General features: G+C 34.9%; 1 protein-coding gene across 1 annotated transcript in view; it reads right to left on the bottom strand.

Moving 5' to 3' along the window:
* Positions 1–10,001: 10,001 nt before the first annotated feature.
* Positions 10,002–25,595, bottom strand: part of IL1RAPL1 (interleukin 1 receptor accessory protein like 1) — a 1,269,227-nt gene continuing 1,253,633 nt past the window's right edge. Inside the window, exons 10-11 of the mRNA XM_057495499.1 lie at positions 16,309–16,479; positions 10,002–15,862 (exon numbers count right to left, since the gene is read on the bottom strand). Coding sequence (XP_057351482.1) covers positions 15,144–15,862; positions 16,309–16,479 — 890 coding nt within the window. The 3' untranslated portion in view covers positions 10,002–15,143. The remainder of the gene's footprint in view (positions 15,863–16,308; positions 16,480–25,595) is intronic.

Below are 25,595 nucleotides of genomic sequence, written 5' to 3'. Positions count from 1 at the left end.
ACCAGCAGAACAGCTCAGATGATCCCAGTCAACTCACATGAGAGATAGTAAAATGGTTATTGTTTTAAATCACTGGCTTTTGGGGGTGATTTGTTACACAGTCATAGAGAACTACATCAATGCACTTCTCCCAGGCCTCTTTGCCCATGTTTCTCCTCCCTAACTCTTTCCTTGCACATCATGGGGAGGTCAGAGGTGAGAGACTATTGCATTGGTTCTCGCTCCAGTTTGTGGGCATTACACATCCATTTTTGGCCTTTGCTGTCCTCCCCTTCAAGAACCCTACAGGCCCTGATGAGCCCATGGTTCAGATGTAGCATGTCAAGCCAATACAAGGAGTGTACACTGTGTGGGCTTGGTTTGTTTTTCCTCATTGTTGATATGGTGACATACAGAGATTTGAGGATAAATGCTCTTAAATGGAACCTATTAAAGTCTTTCCTGGATATCAGTGATAAACTACAAGTCAAACGTGTTTAAGACAATAAAAAAGATGTAATGAAAAGTTACTATAAATATTTTCATTTAACATTAAGACAACCAGAATTTTTCAATCTAATCCCCAACCTGCTTTCAATAATACTATACCTACTGTGTACTATGTCTTCTATTTATTACTTTTAACCTTTGTCTTCCTCAAACACACCAAGCTCATTTCTGCCTCACGGTATTTGGACTTGTCCTTTGGACTAAACACTATTAATGTCAGCTCTTTTCCTGGTTGTCACGTTCTCTTGATTCTAGGTTCAGCCATAATTTCATCTCTTCCAAATAGCCTTCCATAGCAACTGTATGTAAATTAAGCTTCCCAAGTAGTCATTTCCTATCACATCCCCCTAGTTTATATTGTCATTGCATGTATCACCATCTGAAATTTTCTCATTGATTCAGGGACTTGCCTTACGCCTTACACCAGTAAGACCATTGTGTCAAGAATATTGCCTGTCTGATTCTCCATTATGTCCCCAGCACCCGGAACAATGCTTGGCATTAGTGAATGAATGGAGCAAGGAAGGAAGGAACTCTTACAATTTACCTTCAAGGAAGGTATTATTGTCCACTTTTTTTTCAGATGTGGGTTTTAAAAGAAGTCACATAACCTGCTCAAGGTCTTTCGATTTTAAGTAAATGACTTCTCTGCTCTTCACCCTATCCTGCTGTCCCCTCCAGGGCTTCCATGTGGTTAGGTTAGCAGATAAACAACTCCATCAAGCACAATCTCAAAGGGGGTCTAGAAAAGACCAAACAGATGACCTGAGCAGAGTAAACAGCTGCTCTCCTCTGCCAGAATCTCAAAACAAGCCCAGGGAACATTTCTCTGGTACATTTTCTCCCCATACATTTTAAAAGGTAAATGAGGTCTATAATGTTTAATTCAATTATTAAACATCATCAGCTCAAATCAATAGGTCTTAACGGTGTAATGAGCTTTTATTTTGCCAAAAATAACAGGTTACGCAAAAGTTGAAAATTAAGGTTATCTTCTGAGACTGGAAGCAGACAAAATGCTTAAGGAGATCAGCTGCCCAGAGAAGATATTTACAAATGGATGGCTGGGAAGTTTTGTTAACATCCACATTCCAGCAGCAAGAACAAGGTGTGGCTATATTGTCATATTTAAGCCGTAGTGTCTAATAAGTGGGTGAGGGGCACTGGAAGTCCAGAAAAAGGAAACTTCAGTCATCAGAATTTGTCTCTGTCTTTCTAGTTCTGTGTAAGGATGGAAACGCCCAGAACAGAGACCTGGAAGGGTAGCTGTATCTTGGTGGAGACAGATGGTGCATCGTGACACTTGACATTAAGCTCTTTCTACTAACATTCCACTTTAGGATTCTACATGTTGCAAACAAACTTCTGCTTGTGATTTGGCTTTCCTACAAGGTGACAAGAACGTTCTGGTCTTCTTGTCCACTGTTAGTAATTGTCATTGGCTCTGAAGACAGTGTCTGAAATGCCTGATTAGCCTGTGTCTATACAAGAGAGAAGGATGGTTCCTGGGTCTGTTAATAGATCTAGGCTGAGACAACTCAAGATCATGCTTTCAGACCCTTAACGTGGTAGCCCATGCAAATGCTATCCCAGGGGTCCTTCCCTGAGCTGATTCCATGTGTGTGTTGACACTATCACAAAAAGGATGAATTCTGTAACCACTATACAGACTCGGTACTGTATCTATGTGACAATCTACCAGCACGGGAGCAGCGACACTCAGAACATCAGAGGAATTAAAAGAAAAAAAAAAAAGAGAAACCACGATTTGTGTGTGGGGGTGGGAGGGTGGGGGTGGGGGGCTGAGGTTAATTTTCGCCTTCCTTTTTTTTTGACAGCGATTACAGAGATAGAACAAAGAGGAGAGCTCTTATATTGTTAATTAAGCCAAACTCTTAAATGCATAAGGAAAAAAATCAGGGGGGTCCATCTATTTGATTCAGTTCTGTTGGATGTGATGGTGGAGGGGGGAATAAGACATAAGGTCAACTTCTACAGGTTAATTTTTCATTGTTATTTTTATTGATCTAGATGTTGTTTTTCTTTTCCAGATTAATGTCTGTAATAGTTTTTTAAGCAACTGAATCCACCCACTCATGATTTTGGCATTTCCCCTGGGTGTGACCTAATACAGTAATAACTGCAAACTTTTACACAGATGCTCAGAATATAGAATAACTGCATCATTAAAAAATAGCAATACTTACCATGGGTATAGGAACATCTGTGATAAATGAGAAATTAGGTTTCCATTTTAATGCCCCTGGACTCTTGGAAGAAATGTTTTCCGTAGCCCACAGTGTTGCAGTTGTGACATCTCATGTCTGAAAACTGTGATTCTTTTTCTGGTTTTCTTGTCACAAATCTTGTCACCAGTAAAGACAGCTTGTTTTCAATTTCTACATTTTTTTTCTTCATTAGTAAGAGTTTATAGGCTCTCCTTAAAATCACTTATCAAATAATGCTTAGAAAAGCAGAAATGAAAATCCACACATTTTATCTGGGACTATTATAATCTTAAAAGATCTAGCCTCTCATTTTAATCTTCAAAAGGTATTGTTAGCCTTGTAAATACTCTTCAGTCCCCAAACCAACTCACAATCACATTTATAGATTTCAAAGCAAGGTATCTCATTAAATATAGGTACATTAGCAGGAGAGATATGTTATATATGTCTCTTTATATGTAATATGTAGAAATATTAGCCAGCACACCATTTACAGTAAATATGTTCTTTCTCATAAATCTTCTAATATTTTTAGCCCAAGACATACATTCACTAATTGTCAGGTACATAGAACCTTGTATAAATTCAAGAGCTTCCTTCAAATATTTGCTTTGATGTCAAAAAGTTTAATAAGAAGTATGGGGTGCTATTCACTTGTCTTATTGTCCTTAATTTTAGAAAATAAATGCAATTTTAGCCTGAAGCGTGAAGCATAAATGTTCTCCTAAAAACAAAATACTTTTTATATTTATCCTATAATGGATATATGTTCATGCATTGAATGGCAAACCACATTGATAATTATTTATAGCATTATGCTCACAAGACCTGGATCTTTGCTTTTGTTTTCAGGATCTACTGGCACTGATTAAAAGAAGTTTGCATACGCAACTTATTCACATTGCTTTATTTTGTTCTTGTTTGTTGGTATTGTTCAGTTCACACACAAAAAAGGTATTTCAAGCCATCATATCCTTGCATTTAACCAGCAAAAGAGTAATCTTGAAAGAAAACATTTTACAAACTAGACACATACCCTGTTTATTTTCTCTGAAAATTGTACTCCATAAAGCAAGCCCATTTTTAAACCTTTCCCAATATTATACAAAAATATTCTTATGCAAGTAATAAATTTATCTTTAAACATCCAACTCTTTTGAAATTTAAAGCAGTCACACCAAAAGTTATCATTGTTAATTTTTAATCTAAACATAGAACACCTTGTGCTTATACAAACTGCTATCATGTGCTCATATACACTTTACATGGATCTGGCAAATATACTCTGCCATTATGCATTAAATCATCTAAAAAAGTATAATCAGTGCAGAACTTGCCTATTTTTAAACAATGTTCTTTACCCATCCTCATCTGTATTTATTTATATATATAATTCCTTTTTGGAAAAAATTTAAGGCAAGTGCAATCAAAATTACAAAATCACTATCTCTATTGCTAACATATGCAGCATTCATATTTAGTGAGTGATCTTCCCTCTTAAAAATGAAAGTACAAAATACTAAGTGTGTTATACTTGCTATAGTCAGTTATGTAGTCTTACCTGTAAGCCATAGTTAAAAATCTTTAGAGATATCAACAGAAAAATATACTTGTCTAATGCTACACCAGCAGGAATCCCAGCTATCTCTTTCCCGTAATTTCTCATAGCAGGTCCAGTTTCCTCATGAAAATATACAGCAAGTTATGCAGATCCCCGTTTTGAAGATGACTGTGAATAAAATACATGGACACCTCGTGGCACAGAATGCTTAAAGGGCAGTACCCATAAGCTTTTTGTACATGTACTTAATTCTGTTGTGTTTCTATTTCACTTCAGTGATGGCACAGATTCTGTAAAGTAAGAGAAAACTAAACAAAATTTTATCAGTAACTATCTCTAATGTTGGGTTTTGTTGAGGACATGTTATTTGCCAAGGACATAATTTGAATGGAATCTGAAAAAATAAGTTATTTCACAGCCCTGGAAAAATAAAATCAACTAAAAGATAGGAAACCCATGGGAATAGCTTAGGTGCTTTCACAGACTTTTCTTACAATAGTTGCTGAGTGCAATAAGTCCCCCATTTTTATAAATATATAATTCAGGACTACCGTGTAATAGAAAAAGTAGGAAATGGAAACAATTGCAGAACTTTTTATGGGAAAAGCAAGAATGAGCTGACTCTCCTTCATGATGAAATGCATGGTTAAAGAAAAGTTAGTTGAGCAGAAACCTGGTATTTATTTTTAGCCTGTGCAAAAATGATTCACTGGATAATTTCTTGGTGGACTGTATTATCTTGGGAACTCATATAACTATTTGTTTAATGTAGCACATACATTAAAAGTTATTTAAATGTATTGCTAGTGTGTGTTTTTAATTAGAATGCACACACATTACAAGTTTGCACACATGTACATTAATTTAGCACACTAAATGCTTCATGTTCTCAAAGTTGACAGTTTTGAACTGTTGTTGGCCAGAACACATTCTGAAAATAAATCAAGCTCAACTGGTATTATGTCTCTTTCAATTTAGTGTAGAAATAAAAAGGCTATACTGCACTCAATAAAATTCTACCGTAGAGTGTTAGTTTTTGGATGGTCTAGTGTTATAAAACCCTAGGTGGCAGGAGGGCCTACAGTGGCTGTGCAAGTCACTAGGATAAGAGTGGAAAAACTTAAATGAACTCTCTAGAAACTCTTCTATGTGGCTACTCTACAAAGAAGGTTTAAGAATATTTTCTCCCAACTAACAGGAGCCAAGTCCTTGAAATACACATAGGATCAGTGACATGATCAGTTCTTGAGAATCAGATATCAAATAAGACATTCTACTTAAGAAACAGATGCTAGCAACCTCATCACTGGTATTCATTGCTGGCATAGCAAGCAACATGAAGATCAACAACTCAGTGAGGTAAATATATGTGGCTGAAAATACATTGTCAGAATAAGTGTTTGAGGTGTTAATCAACTGGTTTGTCATTGTTATGTAAGTCATCATTTTGCTGAAATAATGCAATATGATGCATTTAATTAATCTGACAAAGAAGTATCTGTATTTATTAACACTGCATGAATACAGTCTTGGACTTTATGTCATTCACTAGAATAGCGTTCTTCAAATTAAATGATCAGAAAAATTTCCTGGGGTTCAACTCTTTTGAACTGTGAGCCAGTAATCTAGGCTTTTAGCAAATGCTGCAAGTAACTGTTAAGCTAAACATTTGGAAAAATCTTCATTAGAGTTCATCTTTTCATGAGTTCATCATTAACATGGGGGAAAATAGTTGTTAATTAAGTGTAATTTAACAAATCTGATGTTGATATATTTATATTCACAACCAATATCTTTGGTGTCCTTTTGTAATTTGTTTCTTTTCTTTCTAACAGAAACAGAGCGACTTAAAGAACTGTATTCTCTTAGAAGAAAGGTGTATTTTTAATTAACGCTGAATTATTAAATAGCTTATTTTTTTCCTACAGTGGTGGAATTACTTTTTTGATGTCATATACTTCATGACAAACTTGAACTCTTTTATTTCCCTTCTTTTTTGAGATATTCTCAAGTAAAGTGTAATTGTCTATATAGTTCAGTTTCTTTCAAGGACTTCTTTATTTTGAGTTTTGATGAACAAATTAGGAGCAACTGTTAAAAAAGGAAGACCCAGTTTATGGTGACATTCATACTCTGCAAACTTTAATCTTGTATTTCAAAGACTGACAGCAGTTGTAATGACAGGAACAACAAATCCTATACCTGTGTTTCTCAGAGAGTGGTCTGTGGGCCTGCACATTAGAATCACCTGGGAAGCTTGCTGAGTAAGTAGATTGGGACCTACTCCAATACTACTGGAGTTCAATCTGAATTTTCATTTTTAACAAACTTTCCAGGCAATTCTTTGGAAGCCTAAAATTTGAGCTCTACCTGTTTGGCTCCTATTGTTTTCAACTCTGGTTATCTTCTGGAATCACCAGGAGAGTTTACTTAAAAAAACAAACAAACAACAATAGGCACAAACCCCCAGACTAGCTTCATCTAAATCTCTGAGACTGGAAGTTTTTAACCCTTCCCAGGTGATTCTAAGTGCTCCTAGGTCTTAGAACTATTACCAGGAGAACCATTAGAAGAACTATTTCACCCTTTGCCAGACCTCTATGTCACAGTATCAAGCATGCCAAAATCCTAATTTCTATTCACACAGTATAATGTTTACCAATTTTCCATTTTATTTAGGCGAAGGATGCTGAGACCGTTTAAGAAAGGATTTTCATTCAGGTCCTAGTTTTCCTTCCAATTCCTAATTGTGGAAACACTTCTTTATTGCCAAGGTCAGTACGAGAACCGAGATAGTTCATTGCTTCATTTAAATCAGCTATTGATTTTTATAATCTTATAGTTCTGTTTGTCATTTCTGTAGGCTTTTGGCATGTTTTTCAGCTCTGTTTTTGGGGGTGTTTACCTTTTTATTTTTTTCCCAGAAGAAGTTAGAAATTTGACTGTCTTAAGCAGTTTTTTCATACTCCAGTCATTCATGAACGATCTTGCTGACTTTGGCCATGTATCACCTTTCCTAGACTATTATTTACTATGTGTTTATTTAAATCATCTAATTATATATCATTCTACTATATAAGCAGAACTAGAAATTGTATCCGTAAAGTCAAGTTTGATGCACTACTTAAATTTTTAAAAAATGCTAACACATTTTAAGTCAAATATATAATTATTCAAATAAATACCTCCCTCTGTGTACCATCTAAAACCAATCGACATAATACTGGGACAAAAATCCCCAATTTGGGTAAACATTGTCTAAATTATTGGTTAAATGTAGATTCTCTGTATCCTTCAGAACTTCACCCTCCCCTCCCACATACACATTCGTATCACTAGGCATTAAACATCGATTGAAAATGCAAGCTTCATCAGGGAATTTGTTTGAATTACTCTTACAGGTCATCTATAAATATCCCACAGCAGTAGGTGAGTGGGTAATCACTATTTTAATTCTCTAAATATTTTCCTCATTCTGTTAATTTTTTTTAGTAAGTGGAGATCTGTTATCAATTAAGAATCTCCTAGAAATAAAATGTTTCATGGGTATCAGTTCTTTATATGAGCATAATTGAAAGTTCCTGAGAATTCATGTGTGTGTGAAGTGTACAAACAGTCCCAAATATTCTTCAATTATAGAGTTTTCACCTCACCTGATTTTTTTATAATGGGTCAGGTCCTATGCTTCGCGGTTTAAAATACAATATGCAAATTATACACTGAGTCATAATCCATGGAACGTTTTTACTTTTGCAGTAGAAGTTATTTTTTTACATTGAAAAACCCTACTGAGGTAGAAACGACCACATGAAATTTAAAGTACATTAATTACCTTGAAATCCAACCCGAAATAACCTAACACGGTTTTTAAAAAATATGACTTCCATTTGCATAATGATTTATCTTTCCTTCATCTTTGATAAGTGCTCATTAGAAGGCTGTCCTTAAGATACGAATTCTGCCTCTACAGCCCATTCATTCTAAGAGGTTTATGGTTGTTCACTTGTGATGCTTGTGACGGAGAGATTTACCACAAACCCCCTACCCCCAAATAAATAAATCGTGTTTATTATCTTAAACATAAAATGAAAAGTAAGGCCAAAAACATTTCCCTTTACGGATAACTGTGCACTACAGGTAGGTGCAAACAGAGTAGAAAAATAAAATGACTAAAGATCTTGGTCACTTTAAAATATTACCTGAGGGGACTTTATTTTAAGGGCATTATGCAAGTAGTACCTTGAAAAGAAAGGAGTAAAAAACCTGGGGAGCAAGAAGTAAGGAAAAGAAACAACAAAGAGGACGCACACGTTATCATTCCTTTCATTACCGTTTCTCAAAGAATTTGATGAAACAGATGAAGGAAAAAATGCAGAATTTAACCTTGAAAAGATCATCAACATGTTAATGACTTGTAAGTGATCGAGTCTGGAACTCAAACCTCTCCACAATCCAGTCATGAAGAAAAAACTAGGGACTGTAAGTGGGACTTGATTTTTCAACAAGGTTTTCCTTTTTGTTCAGCCAATTGGCAATTTCTTAAGTCCCTTTCTTCACAATGATAATAGGAATTAAGTCTAAGCATTATAAGATTACAGGCGTAAACAGAGAGGGAAAGAAAAATATAAGGGTTATCAAATTAACGAAGGTACTTACATATGTTCCAACAACACATTATTTAATTTATTTTCATCTATGATCAGGTAGAAACCAGAAGAAACATTTGTAGCTTAATAAATAATTTAATTTCTTGAATTTCTATGTAACATATAAATTTATTTTTACAGGATATATAGAGAGCATACTCATAGAGAGCAACAGACTTATGAAACGACTATAAAACACAAATTATAATTCAAGTTTAAAATTTCTCATTTTTACAGTTGTATGCATCTATTTTCCTATTGCTAGTCAAAGCAAAACCAAATATATAATTGTAAGTATTCTAAGAAAAAAGGTGCGTCTCCGTCACCTACGCAAGAGTTACATACATTCTAGATTGTACAAAATCAAAGAGGGTAGGCAAAACTAAAGGGAAACACTATCTAAATGCACTTTTTACTGACTGTTGAACATATCTGAGAGTGTCTGAGTTTAAAATTTGACATGAACGCCAGCAGAGGAAAATGACTAACTCCACTTTCCTATTTGGGTTCCCTCAAACTCTGAAAATGTAAAAGTTTTTACAGTTCAATAGCAGATTATATGAACATTATCTCCACTACTTTGGTGGAAAGAACACACTAAGGATTCTAGTTACCAGGAGCATATGCTGCAAGGAATATGGACAACTGTCCTTGTTTCCTAACATAAAGACGTCTTCATCCCAGTTGAGAATTAACCTAAAACACTCACATCTGATCTCCCCAAATTTAGTCTCTCATTTACTAGTTAAGGATAGATCCAAATTACCTTGCCACATGTTCATGTACTATGTAACATGTCATTTTACATTAAATCTTTTTTTTTCTATGACCAGCATGCCCTTTGAAACTTAAGGTTTTCTGGACTATGAACATTGCAATTTACACAACATCAATATTACATGGAATAGCCTCAAGTTCATGTGCAGTTGTTCAGTTTCTATTCACTTAGTAGTGGAGGGACTACAGTGTAATGATTTAGAGCGACTGACTTTGTTAGAAAGAGAATACTTTTCAGGCTTGTGGACCCTGGGGAATGCATCAGTGAAGGTAAGGAATGGTAGAAAAACAAGAAAGTGCCTTACTTTGCTTACTTTAATGAACAATTCTGAAACATGAGTTTGTCAGTGGATTCAGAGACTTTTCAGAGGAACATTTACTAAAGGACAGAAGGAAATTTTTCTTGTCATATATCTATGTGTTTGGAAAATGGAGAGATGTTTTGTATTCTGAGCCTGGAAGGAAGAAATGGAACTTGATGGAAAATTAGAGCTGGGTTCCTTCTTTTAGTCTGGACATTTTCTATGCATGTATCTGAAGTATGATGATGAAAGCACACATAAGATTAGGTTTAGGATTAATTCATCACCATCATCCATTTCTTTTCTCAAATTTAGGCCTCACAACTCCTTGTGACAGTATCTTAATTTGTAACAGAGCACAAACTTTCACCTTGCTGCCAATCATGAGCAAAAAATAAAACTTTAAATACACACCACCTCACTTCAGTTTATTCTCAAAATTCATCATATTGCCGCAAAGTCAGATAATAATTCCTGCAGCTGGCAAAAGCACAATTGTTGAAAATCAACCAATTCTAAATCTTGGCCTAAGAAAACTGGGTCCCTTTGGAAAAACATGTCAGCTGGTTGTTTCTTCTGTAGTGCATTAATTCCTAGTTTTGTTGTAGGAAACATGATTAAACGCAAATCATGAAGAAGTTAAATGAAATAAGGCATCATGCCAAATTACATGATTTCATGTTTCCATACAAGCTATCTTTTGAGTAAATGAGTAAACTATCGTAGTAATAGTAATCAATTCTCATGTATCTTGGCATGAATTACTTGTCATCATACAAGCAGTTTCCTCACCATGAACCAAGTCTCCCACAAAACTGGGTCATGTTGGAAAAGGACTTGCCTCTGTATGTCAAAACAACGATAACCATCCTATGCATTTTCATGAGTGAAGGTAAGGACCAGTAGGTCTAACAGCGCCTGTAAGATAGCTGGTTTATCTGAATGTCAGTTTCTGAACCTATGCTCTAGGTCAAAACATCAATAGCCTTTTAGGTGACAGGTATCTTTGACACTCACATTCAGGAAAACAACAGTTCTGCACATAATCACAGTTATGTCTGGGATTTCAAGAGCTTCATTATTTACTTTAATCCCTTTTATAGACTCAGGGTGTCCTTAACCCGAAGTTAAAGCTCTGTTATTAAGAATAATCACAATTTGACTGCTGGTTCCTTCCTTTGCTCAGGAGAATGAAGTGGGAATGGGTTATGACTAGGCAAAGAATAGCTCTGCCTCCACTGACAAGTGTTTTTTAGGGAACTCAGTTCCATCATCACCTCTTTGTAACAACTTTATCTATTGTTTTAAAAGATTCTTCAGTGATAGGGAATATGTATCTGTAGGTGGGATTTCCAACCCATATAATAATATTTCACCTCTCTTAATCAACTATGACAATAATGGAAAATAACGACCAAGCAAGTTCCGATCAGAGGCAGTCAGGGCTTTTCCTCTTCCACGTCTGTATGTTCTCTTAGTTCCATTCAGTCATTTCACTTGTACAATACTGATGGTCTCCTCGGAACTTCATTAAGCTTTCTCCTAGGACTAATGATACAAACTTAAATTTGAAAAAAAAATTAAGCACAACATAAAAAGTACTTCTTAGAAAAAGGGAAACTAGGTTATCATTCCAGAATCAGAAAATAATTTACAAATGTATGAATTAATGTTTTCCTAGCAATGGTGATCTTAATTTACATAAATCATATCTGTCAAAGTTAATGACTTTTCTAGGATAAACAAAACTTACTTGGAACTTAGGGATTTTGGCTCTCAGTTAATATTTGATCTTGTTATAAAATGCTAAATAATAATGAAATAAGGAAGAAACCAGTATATCTAGATATTTAAGATTAAGTCAATAGTGTTTTAATATATGTATTATGAAGAAGGTAATAAACGCAAAATGCTTGAAAAATCAGGAGTTTGACTACAGAAATATAGTAGGTTTCGGTCTCTTAACTCACTATGACTTGGATTTATGTCACAGATTTGATCTAAACTTAAATCAGCTGGCTGTATGAGACACAAATTTCTTCTCTGCCAATAGGAGACCTAAGGAATGGATTACAAATTAAATAATCAAAGATTTGAGCACCATATAAAAGGTAAGACGCTCGTAGGCAGCAAGTAAAGGTTATATGACAGAACCAGATGGATTTTGAATCCATAACGTGTCATTCAGAGCCTGAGCAGCAACTGATGAAAGACAGGAAATACGTGTCCAAGTCCAGAAGCCCATTCTCTCTCTCAGCTTGGCTAACATAGTCATACTTTCAACTGTGTTTTTACAACTAGAATATATTTTTATCCCCCACGGCCCGCACCAAAAAAAAAAAAAAAAAAAAAAAAAGAGAAGGATGAAATCTAAGCACTAGGGAAAATACATTTTTTTCTTTTATTGTGAGTTCTAACGTAACTTTTGTTAAACATAGAGCACGTGAACACATGACAGCTTCCTTCATTTGTTCTCACAAGGAACTGATAGAGGAATACTTGGGAGGAATGTTTCTAAAGCCACAGATAGCTTCTTCTCCATTTACTTTATTTTTCAAAAAATATGACAAAGCATTAGAGGAAAAAAAAAACGTTTCTTAAGTTGTGAGAATATCAAATATTACCCATCCATCCCTGAATCATGCTATTCAAAGTGCTTAAATCTACACTAAAAATAGAACAAAAAATGTACTCCCAATGCAGCTAAATTAACATCTATGAATGCCTAAAATATGACTGTGGTCTGATTACTTCCTCTACATTTATTCCACACTTCCATCGTGCACTTAAGAAAATTAAAAAACAAAGAAACAAACCAGGCCATTGCCATGTTTACAGTTTTCTGAGCACTGGGGGAGTCTGGAATCCAGTCCAATGGGGTTCCCTGCCACCAGTCCCTGACAGGTGTCCATAATACATAGTAAACAACGGCCTTCTTGGATTCCGAAAATAACCCAATGTACAAAGCTGACCTTAAAGTTTATGTGTCCTTGCAGCTTCAGTTCTGGTTTGAGAAAATATGACATAGATCCAAAGGGAGCAAGGGAATAAGGAACAGATTGTAGAGGAGGACCCAGGTGAGTTGTCAGGGAAATGGACATTTTTTTTCAGCAAATAAAAATCAATGCACATCCTGAGGTTCCTTCACTTTGTCACACAAATACTGAGACCTCTGTATTGTCACAGAATTCTTATACTCATCTCTCATACATATGCAATTCAATCTTACCTCCCCAATGAACTCTTCTGAAGTTTACACCTTTTTTTGTGGCCAACTCACACCGCAGTACTGTGACAAATACTGTATAATTATTTTCTCATTACATAGTGGTAGGAATAAACCAAACATACAAAAGTCACTACACAAGCTCACAGACAATGACTAGAATGGAAGCTCCTACAGTGAATCACTAAAGTAATGCATAAGTTCTATTACCAGTGTTTTCATCACATTGGATTTTTTAAAACTAAAAGCTACTTAGGTAATATTTCCCTTTAACAATTCTGCCCTCTGTAAGTTCCTTTATGATTATTGATTTTGCATCATCTTCAATATGAATATGTATTAGCTGCTTATGTCATCGACTTCAAACACAAAGCTACATGGTAAGGGATGAATTTCCTGGGAGCGTCAGCTTTCTGAAAGATAGAATTATACAGTTAAAATAAAACTAATTTTTTATACAGTAAAATTATATTAAACACTTTCTCATCTAATTTAAAAACTATCTCATGTAAATAATGTATATTTTGAAAATACTGATTTCTGTTGGTATTCATATGTTTGACCTCCTGGGTTCTTATATAAACACTTTGATTATTAATAAGTGTTGCTTATGTTCACAAACTGAAACCAAACACTTAATTCTGAATGTAGCATTGAAAATTAAATACAGTGAATTAACATTTAAATACAAGGGGACCCCATAATAAGTTTCACAGATTTGTTCTGACTCTTTAGAAAATAACACACTTTGTATAATACAAGGTGACAAAACATATTTGATGACACATCCTGTCCTTCCCTTTGGTTTGGAAGCCTTCAATGTAAATTTCATTTTGACTTGTGTTGATTCACCCTTTTGAGTTAACTTGCCTGGCATTTGCACATAATCTCATTTGCAGAAAAAATTATAGAGGGAAAAGAGGAAGTAGAATATCAAACAAAAACAGCCACAAACACATTCATGCCTTTCCAGGAAGTGATCAAATATAGGGCTTGATTTTTTTGTTTTTGTTTTTTTGTGTGTTTTTTTGTTTTGTTTTGTTTTTTTGTTTCTTTTGTTTTGTTGTGTTTATATATATATATATATATATATTTATATAAGGGTACATCAACTCATTTAAAAAACGGAAACGACACTCTCTCCCCCACTTTCATGCCCTTGATCTTCTCTTCTTAGCACTCTGTAGTGGTCACCGTCAAGTGACTAGCACACTTTTTGGGTCTGGAGTGTATTCTGACGAGCAGTGAATTAAATGTTAAGACAGTTAAACCCACCCCCACCCCTCCTCAGAGTTCACACATCATGCCGCCATTGGAAGGGTAGAGGTGGGGAATGAGGCGGGACAAGGAAGAGATTCAGTGCTCTGGTGGGCGGGGCCCTCCTACGAACAAGTGTTCTTCTCATCTTTTGTTTGGATTCCCAAATGGCAATGCTGGCATTAGTTGCGCTGCTTTCTGAAGGCCCACATGGCCCAGCTGATCCTAGGCAGAACCCAAGAGAGGATCCGGTGCTCCTTGTCCCATCGGATTGATTTGTCCAAGCACCCCAAGGAAATGTTAAAAGCAAAACAAAATCAAGAAAAGGAAATAAACCCATTCTAAAACTAAACTAATTAAGCAAAGAAGGGTTTTCTATCTATATATAAGTCTCTTCTTTAAAAAAATGTAAATTTACAAATTCCAATGACATATAAAACAAAGTCAAAAAATGTAATGGTAAGAGACATGGTAAAACAGGAAGACACTGATGCTACAAAGAAATTGCAAAAAACATATGTACAAGACCCTGTTTTTCCTCGTGTTCTAGAGATTGTAATGCATGTTTTTAACAGCAGCAGTCGAGGATTTAGTTCCAGGCACTGGACTGCAGACTCCACTCAAGCTCCCAGGGACTGGGTGTCCCTTGCTTTTCTGTCACCAAATCACACTGGATATACTGGTCTCTCTTGGCAGCAGTGGCAGGATGGCACTGTTTGTGTGGGCTTCATCTGGATTCTGCTCCCTGCTTGATTTTGTCTGTGGCCGCTGCCCATTGATGAGTGTCATAGGGATGTTACAATAGGTATGCTGATTTCCTATGGAGGTAAGAGGCAGGGTGCCAGTGGGAGGTACGTCGTACTCATAGCTTCGGTAGTAGTGTTTCTGACGCATTTGTGAATGGTACGTGTTGTGAAACGTGGAACGGAGATCTGGATGGGCAGTGGCGAGAGCTGTGGAGGTGGCTGCGGCCATGGAAATGGCTGAGACAGTCTGCAGCTCCCCAAAAGGCCCCTGCTCACTAACATCTAAAGCCTGCTCATGTGTAATGGGTTCTATCCTCTTAAAAGGCATTTCATATTGTAAACGTTTCCAGAACTTAGAGTTCAACTTGTTGCATTTTGGCCCATGCCATTTGATAACCGTCAGGAGCTTGATGGTATGCTTGAGGGCCTCCACCTCCTGGTAGTTCATAATTCCTCGTAGTTCACTGCATTCAATTAGTATCACTTTAATTTCTCCAGTCACAAGCATGTTCCGAAGTCTAGTCTCCAGCTCAAAGATGCTCCAGCCCCTTCTGACTACATAATTTGGGGTCATGACAATAATCAGCCGCTTGCTTTGATCTACGCACCTTGCCACATCTTCAATGTATGCTACAAAAGAGAAAAGGGTATGTCAGAATGAGTGAATTGAACATTTGGTCTGGAAAGCCTCAGTACATTCTCTTTGACACATTACCAAAGACTTGTTTGTTGTGTAGTACCTTGAGAAGATGAGAATAGCCAACGATCACTTTGAATAGAGTATGAGCTTTGCTTCTCTCAGTGTTAGAAATAATTTCCCTAGGTACAAATTGCTCATTTGGTTTCTTTAAATGTCAAGGCTCATAAAAAGAGATACTTTATAGAATAATAGAAGGAACTCCTCAGAGGTAAAAAAAAACATTAATTTCATTTGAATGCATAATGATATCTTTTTCTTGAGAAACTGACAGATACAATTCTTGAAGTAAAGAACCAAAAGTTAAAGTTCGGTCTAAAAAAATGATGATACACAGACAAAAGAATATACACACTCCCAAACGAAAACATTGACTTACTTCCAGTTGGGATTAAATCTCTATCTGGTATAAACAACTTATATCCATAATGCTTTTCAAGCATATCAGGTAGGATTTCAAGAGCAAAGCGTTCTTCTTCCCCAGTCTCTTGATTCCATTGGTCAGGATCCACTTTGGTGTATGATAAGTATGCATCATAATCTTTATTGTCTGTCAAAAACATTACAGAGTAAAGTTGAACTCACTACTCTACAAAGAAAACAATAGGGCATGAAAACATTCACCTCTTTTCATGAACATTTCCAAATGTCTCACTTGTGGGAGACCAAAAAAAAAGAACCTTTATTAGTTTTCAATAAGAATTCACTAATCCAAATGTTCTGTAACTAATTTGGAGGTGTAAGGGGTCACATCTTCATTTTGTTGTTGTAAAGACAGTAGGCGAAAAATCAATGAAAAGAGAAGTGAAATGTTAACTTCTAACATTTTTGATGCACAGACCATATAGATGTGTGATGAAATCTTGACTGTTTATTAAAAGCAAATATTTGGGTAGTATGCTCTTATAAATAATCATACAGTCAGCTAATCATGCCTTTGGTCATTTTACCTAGTTGAAAAAAAAGAGAGAAAACTGCACTTGGCTTGATCATAGAGGAATGAGTTTTAGATTGTGTGTACTGTGTTGATTTTCTACTGGGGAGAAAATAAAACCAAACTTGAAATAATTAATTTTTACCAGGACCAGTTCTTGGATGTGGGGAGTGAGATATTATTATCCTGAATTATTACAGAAAAACATATTGTTTTGCTGATCTCCATTTATCTTACACATAAAATGTTGCCAAATTATGTTTCATCATGTTAATCAGTTTGACTATAAAAATAAAAAATTATAAATGAATGAAATTTATTTCTAAAATCTGTTTCTTTCCTTAGTCTTCCCCCTTTTTACATGAGAACCCTTCAAATATTTGATGACTAGTATCCTGCATTACCTTTATCATAATTTTTTAAACATCCCAAATGTCTCATTTGTTGTTTTTAAGGAGAAGAAGTCTTTTCTCTTTTGGAAAGTTTCTCATTTGCCAATTTGCTTTTTCAGGATGTGGCACCAGGATTCATAATTTACCTCAACTCTAAATACTATCAATACACTGAGTCTACCAATATCAATATCCTTAGCTCTCTTTTGTGCTTCCCTGATGATTGCCAGGGTATAACTTGATTATTGGATCAAGTTGAATTGAGTCACCCCTAAATTTTAGAACAAAATGAATTTTGTATTTGGCATAGAAAATTCAAAACCTTTGAGTTGTCATAGATAGAAGGACTGCTGTTCTGGGTGGCTTTAGGACACTGCTTTTGACTTCAGGGATTCTGAAGCTCAGTGTTGGAGATCGATGTGTGTGTGTTCATTTTAGTAGTCTGACAATCCTGAGTCATCTAGAAGTCATTCTATGATTATAACTTGTTAGGGAAAACTCAGAACTAAGGGTTTACTGCATCCAAAACTAACACAGGTGTATAAGAAACTAACAACTCTATTAGGGGATCCCTGGAAGAAAACTTTTAGCTATGGAAGATTTTATTTTTCAAAAAAGCAGCTTTCAGGTAAAGAAAAAAGGTTTAGAAAATAGTAATCATCTCAAATATGTCATATTTTGGTACTTGGTATGTTCTTTATTCTTCAACCAAGATACAGTTGTATATATTATAAATAAAATTCAATTATCAGCAAAAATATTAGTTGCATTTGCTATAACATGTCTATGTACATATATCAGCAGTTTATAGTGGTACCATTTCATTGATGCGAACACTTTGGTTGAATAACAAATCATAGAAAGAGGCACATATTAAGCTATTATGTAATACCAGTTAATATTTAATTAAAATGTCTGTGACACAAGGAACACTTTAGAGTCCTTGTAAACTCTGGAAAAAATGTTTTTCATACTTGAGCATGTATGACAACAACTTGTAGGGCTTCCTAAAATAAAGACTGCTGGGGCCCACCTCCACAGTTTTTCATTCAGTAGGTCTAGAATAGGTCCTGAGAATTTTCATTTATAGTAAGCTCTCAGGTGATGCTGCTACTGATCCAGGGACCACACTTTGAGTAAATCTGCTCTAGGATGGGATACAGGCATCCAGAGGTCTCAAAGCATTAAAACAACTGCAGTCAGCTGCTAGGTAATTGGCCAGGGCACCACAAAACCTAAACACTGCAGCCTTAGCTCAATGATAAGTGATCCTGATACTTACAGGGCAAGTATTCAAAATAAAATAGCTGAAAACCAACACTTTCATCAACAAGGGGATATATTTTTGCCTAGACTAATACATACAATAGCCATATTAGGTTTACATTAGCCTCAGGAATTGGTGTTATGGCCTCAGTTAGTTTTCTATTTCTTTATGGCATCTAGACAAATTTACAGCATTTAAGCTAATATCTCCTAGATAAGAAGGAGTTGCTCAGATGTAGATTATTCTGGTAGTAAATGTAGCTAAAAAGGCCCTTGTGAGCATCTGCAGCACAGCCTCAAATCAATGGGACATTTGAATGATAGAAATCGAATTCCTCTCTTTCCCCAGGTACACTGATGGGCTAGGCATTTATTTACCACCAGAAGCAAATTCCTCATTTGAAAGTTATCAGACTGAAAACAGTGCACCAGACACCATGCTAAATTCAGCAATGTTTTCTGTCTTAAAATCATATGGAGTCTAAGGTTTATTTCTTCTTCCCAATTACCAGCTGAATATTAATCTTGGGTAATATCTCTTAGATTGATTTTTATATGTAAGAACATATAATGGCTAATCATAATGTGTAAGAGCTTCATGTGACTGGAGAAACTTTGAAAAATTGACATTTTTATAACCATAGAAAAAAATTATGCTAAGATTTTTAAAGCATAGGTATGTGATCTTTTAAATTCAACTTAAGTTTGTACACATCTTAAAAGTAGTCATAACAGGATAGTATAAGAATGTATTTCTTCTTCTGAAGTTTATTCTCTAAATTTTAATTTCTGTAATTTAAGTCCTCAACTATAATTCTGTTCACTGCAGAGATGGAAAATAGCCAGTGTGTATGCCCTTTTTAATAATTTTCATAAATTCAAATACAGTCATTGATTTACTCTTTCTATGACTTTCAAGAGATTCTGACTATGATGTCTCACAAAAAAGGAAACACAGTAATGATATCAGAAAGATAGCCAACTAAGACATCCCTTGCATATATCCTCTCAGCCACAATCCAGAGCCAGTCTTGCCCACACAGGAACCCATCCAGTGACCACACATGAGCCTTCTCAAGGACCTGGTGGGAGGTAATATTACACACACGGTAACAGGCTTGTTGACTAAGGACCCAACTGTGGACCTTGAAGGGGACACTTGTCCAGGTACTATTCTATTGAACAAGGTACTGGAGGTAGTCCCATCCACCCAGGAACCAACAAGATCCTTGCACACCTCAGCCCCTGGTAACAAGCCCACCAACCATGGACCTCACTACAGACCAAGCAGCAGCTTAAAAACTGGCTCCAACCCAGCATGACTTCGATTCTGGAAGAGGTAATCCCATTGGCTCAGGAAAAAGACAGGAGAAGGATGACTTTTCCTACTGAAATTAGGCTGTAAAGACTAGAAAAAGTGTTTGTATCTTCAGATGCATAGACACAAATGCAAGGGTACATGGATCACAAAGAATGAGGCAAATATAACATCAAAAAAGGGGCACTAATAAAGCTCCAGTAACCAACCCCAAAGAAATGGAGATCTACAATTTGACAAAGAATTCAAAATATTTATCTTAAAGAAACTCAGTGAGATGCAAAAGAACACAGATTGACAATATAACAAAATCAGAGAAACAATGTAAGAACAAATGAGAACTTTGAATAAAGAAATAAAAACCATAAAAAAGAGCCAGACAGAAATTCTGGAGCTAAAGAATAAACTGACAGAACTAAACAATTTCAACAGAGAGCTTCAACAGCAAACTTGATCATATAGAAGAACCATAGAACATGAAGAAAGGTCATGTGAAATTAGAGGGACAACAATAACAAAAAGGACAGTAAGTCCTTACCTATTAATAATTACTTTAAATGTAAGTGGACTAAATTCTCTAATGAAAAGACAAAGAGTGGCTAAATGGATTAAAAAAATAAGATTCAATGGTATGCTCTCCAAGATGCTCACTTTAGCTTTAAAGACACACATGAGCTGAAAGTGAAAGGATGGAAAAAGATATTCCATACAAATGGTAACTAAAAGAGAGCAGGAGAGAGGCTATATTTATATGAGATATATTATATTGTCAATAAAAATTAGTCATAAAGAACAAAGAAGATCACTATATTATGATAAAGAGGTCAGTTCATCAAGAGGATATAACAATTGTAAATATTTTTGCACCCAATATTGGAACACCTAAGTATTTAACACAAATATTAACAGAACTGAAGGAAAAAATAGACAACATAATAAAAGTAGTGGGCTTCAACATCCCACTTTCAATATTGGATAGATTGACAAGATAGGAAATAAGGAAATAGCAGACCTAAGTAACACCATAGACCAAATGCACCTAACAGACATATACATAAACATCCACCCAAAAGTAGCAAGATACACATTCTTCTCAAGCACACCTGAACATACTTCATGATAGAGCACATGTTGGGCCACAAAACAAGCCTTAATAAATTTAAGAAGATTGAGATCTTATCAAGAATCTTTTCCAACTACAATGGTATGAAACTGGAAATCAATAATGGGGAAAATGGAAAAATTCACAAATAAGTGTAAATTAAACAACATACTCTTGAACAAGCAATGGGTTAAGGAAGAAGGCAAAAGAGAAATCAGAAAGTATTTAGACAAACAAAAGTGGAAACAATATATGAAATATGGGACAAACAAAAATGGTAACACAACATATGAAAACTTATGGGATGTAGCAAAAGCAGTTGTAAGAGGCAAATTTACAGTGATAAATGCCTATGTTAAGAGAAAAGAAAGATCTCAAATAAACAACTTAACTTTATACCTGAAGGAAATGGAATAGGAAGAACAATCTAAGCTCAAAGTTAACAGAAGGATGGAAATAATAAAGATTAGAGCAGAAATAAATGGAGACTAGAAAGGCATCAAAAAAAATCAATGAAACAAAGAGTTGGATATTTGGAAAGATAAACAAAATTGACAAACCTTTAGCTATACTAACCAAGAAAAAAGAGAGAACTTAGATAAACAATTAAAAATGAAGGAGGAGCCATTACAACTGGCACCAAACAAATACAAAGGATCATAAGAGACTATTATGAACAATTATATACCATCAAATTGGATAATTTAGAAGAAATGGATAAATTCCTAGAAACATACACCATCCTAAGACCAAATCATGAAAAAAATAGAAAATTTGAACAGACCAAGAAAACCTAAGGAAATTGAAGCAGTGATTGAAAATCTTCCATCAAAGACAAACTTAGGACCAGATAGTTTCTCTGGTGAATTCTACCAAATATTTAAAGAATCAATGCCAATCCTTCTCAAACTCTTCCAAAAAATCGAAGAGGAGGGAACACTCCCAAACTTTACAAGGCCAGTTTTAACCTGATACTAAAGCCAGACAAGGATCCTACAAGTAAAGAAAACTAACAGCCAGTATCCCTGATGAATATAGATGCAAAAATTCTTAACAAAATACTAGCAAACCAAATACAACAGCACATTAAAAAGATGATACAACATGATCAAGTGGGATTTATCCCTGGATGCAAGAATGGTCAACACATACAAATCAGTAAATGTGGTATACCACATTAATATAATGTGTGATAAAAATCATGTGGTTCTGTCAATAGATTCAGAAAAAGGGTTTGACAAAAAAATTTATAATTTCATTATGAAAGCACTCAACAAACTGAATAATAGAAAAGAACATACACCAATGTAATAAAGGCCATACATGACAAACCTGTATTTAACACAGCTAACATCATACTCAATGGTGAAAAACTGAAAGCTTTTGTTCTACATTTAGAAACAAGACAAGGTACTCACTCTTACCACTCCTATTTAACACAGTAGTGGAAGTCCTAGCTAGAGCAATGAGGCAGGAAAAAGAAATAAAAGGCACCCAAAAAGGAAAGAAGAAGTAAAACTTTCTTGCAGGTGATGTGATTTTATACGTAGAAAAGTCAAGATTCCAAAAAAAAAAAAAAAAAAACTCTGCTGGAACTGCTTAACAGATTCATTAAAGTCAAAACATACAAAATCAACATATAAAAATGAGTTGCATTTCTACACACTAACAACAAATTATCTGAAAAAGAAATCAAGAAAATAATACCATTTATAATAGAACCCAAAGTAAAAAAATACCAAGGAATAAATTTAACTAGAGGTAGAAGAACCATATATTGAAAACTATAAGATGTTGATGAAAGAAACTAAAGATGACAAAAATGGAAAGATACCACATGTTCATGAATCAGAAGCATTAAGATTATTAAAATGGCCATACTACCTCAAACCATCTATAGATTCAACACAATCCCTATCAAAATTCTAATGGGCAATTTTCTCAGAAATAGGAAAAAAATCTTAAAATTCATATGGAACAAAAATTACCCTCAATAGCCAAAATGACCTTCAGAGGGAAAAGCCCAGCTGGAGGCATCACACCTCCTGACTGCAAACTATACTACAAAGCTACAGTAATCAAAACAGCATAGAATTGGCATTAAAACAGACACACAGATCAACTGGACAAAATTGAGACCTCAGAAATAGACCTATGCATATATGGTGAACTAATATTTGACAATAGGGCCAAGAATACTCAAAATGGTGAAAACATAATCTCAATAGTGTTGGAAAAACTGGATATCCACATGCAAAAGAATGAAGTTGGATCCTTAGAGTACATCACTCACAAATTTTAACTTGAAATGGATTAAAGACTTAAATAGAAGACCTGAAATCATAAAACTCCTAGAAGAAAACATAAGGAAAAAGTTTCTTGTCATTGGTCTTTGGAACAATTCTTGGGCATCACACAAAAAGTACAAGTAACAAAAACAAAAATAAACAAGTGGGATTACATCAAACTAAAAAATGTCCGCACAACAAAAGAAACAATAACAAAATGAAGAGGCAACCTATGGAATGGGAGAAAATATTTCCACACTATGTGTCAGATAAGGGAAGGATTACTATCCAAAATACATAAGGATATCATACAACTTAATGGCAAAAAGACAAATAATCCACTTAAAAACTGGGCAGAGGACCTGAGACATTTTTTCAAAGACATACAAATGGCCAACAGGTACATGAAAAGATGCTCCACATCACTAATGATCAGGGAGATGCAAATAAAAACCACAATGAGCTATCACCTCACAGCAGTCAGAATGGCTATTATTAAAAAGACAAGTGATAACAAGTGTTGGTGAGGCTGTGGAGAAAAGGAAACCCTTGTACACTATTGGTGGGAATATAAATTGGTGCAGCCACTATGGAAAGCAATATGGAGGTTCCTCAAAAAATTAAAAATGGAACTACCATATGACCCAGAAATCCCACTTCTGGGTATATGTCTGAAGGAAATAAAATCACTATCTCAAAGAGATATATCTGTACCCAATGCTCATTCAGCATTATTTACGATAAACAAGACATGGAAACAACCTAAGTGTTTGTCAACAGATGAAGAAAATGTTATATGGGTATATGAAATATTATTCAGCCATAAAATGAAGGAAAACCTGTATTTTGTGACAAGTTGGATGGACCTTGAGGGCATTATTCTAAGTGAAATAAGTCAGATACAGAAAGACAAATATTGTATGATCTCACATGTGAAATCAAAAGCTGAACTCATAGAAACAGACTATAGCGTGGTGGTTGCCAGGCATTGGGGTATAGGGGAAAGAGAGAGATGTTAGTAAAAGGGTATGAACTTTCAGCTAAAAGACGAATAATTTCTGAGGATCTAATATACAGCATTGTGAATATGGCTAATAATATTGCATTATATTCTTGAAAGTTGCTAAGAGAATAGATCTCAAATGTTCTCACTACAAAAAAAATAGTGGTTATGTGAGGTGACTACCTTATTGTGGTAATAATTTCACAGTATATACATGTATCAAATCATTACACTGTATACCTGAAATGTATACAATGTTATATGACAATGACATATCAATAAAACAGGGGGTGGGTGGGTGGGCAGCAAATAAACAAACCCAAGACCCAAATAATAAACTATATGCTTTGTTACTTGAAGTCAAAAACAGGTCCAGTAGAATTTTCTCCTTCTACTGACTGAATTAACTACTACTTATTTTTTAAAAGTATGTATTTGAGGGAAAAAAAGAAGTTTGGACTTTCGGTGGGGTCAAGAAACAAAAATATGAATTTATCTCAGTAAGAAATCTTAATGAGAGAAGGTAAATATGGAACTATGTTTTGGGAATGAAAAAGTGGTTTGGAAAACCAATCAATATATATTTTTTTGACATACAAATGTGTACTAGTTAATGTTCTTTAGGAGGATGGAGGTGCCAAAGGATCCATAGATTTTTTTTTTTAGAACAACACAGTTTTTAAGAAAATGTAGATTGAAGACTCTCTTCTCAAGATGAAGGTGGTGGCTATACTGGATCTGGACGAGGAAAGAAATTTAATGACAATATAAATGGCCTGAGATTGACATTTGGGCCTTTAGGAATTTTTAACTTTTAAACACTTATTGAATAGTTGTCAGATGTTATTGGCACCTGTCCATTTATTTATTTTTTTATTATTCTCAAATATTTATAAGCCACATATGTGAAACTGACTAGTGACAGAGGCCATCATTGAGCAAATGGGTTACCAAAATGAGATTGGAGGAGGGCTCAACAACAAATTGTGTATTTCATTTTATAAAGATGATTTCCTATGCATGCATGTAGGAAATGGACACAGAAATATGTGATTATTAAAAATCAGCATCAATAGAATTGGAATAATGAAGAGTTTTTAAAAATTTCAGCCACATTTCTTTCTTCTGTCTCAGATTTGTCTTCACATGCTTCTTCACATTTCCAAAATAGAATTTTTCAGGTAAAAACTGCAGAAATAGATGATATATCTTTGAATAAACAAATATTAGCCATATAATCTTAATGTTCTGATTTTGTGATTATTTAATGTCATTGTTTTATTAATCTCTCTTTTCATTTCAATTATGCTATGGCAACAGCTGGCAATTATATTATAAAATAGAGCTGCTTGGGTTTTACACT

This window comes from Manis pentadactyla, chromosome X, assembly GCF_030020395.1.
Source record: "Manis pentadactyla isolate mManPen7 chromosome X, mManPen7.hap1, whole genome shotgun sequence".
Taxonomy (NCBI): Eukaryota; Metazoa; Chordata; class Mammalia; order Pholidota; family Manidae; genus Manis; species Manis pentadactyla.
This window is presented reverse-complemented; position numbering and strand designations above follow the sequence as displayed.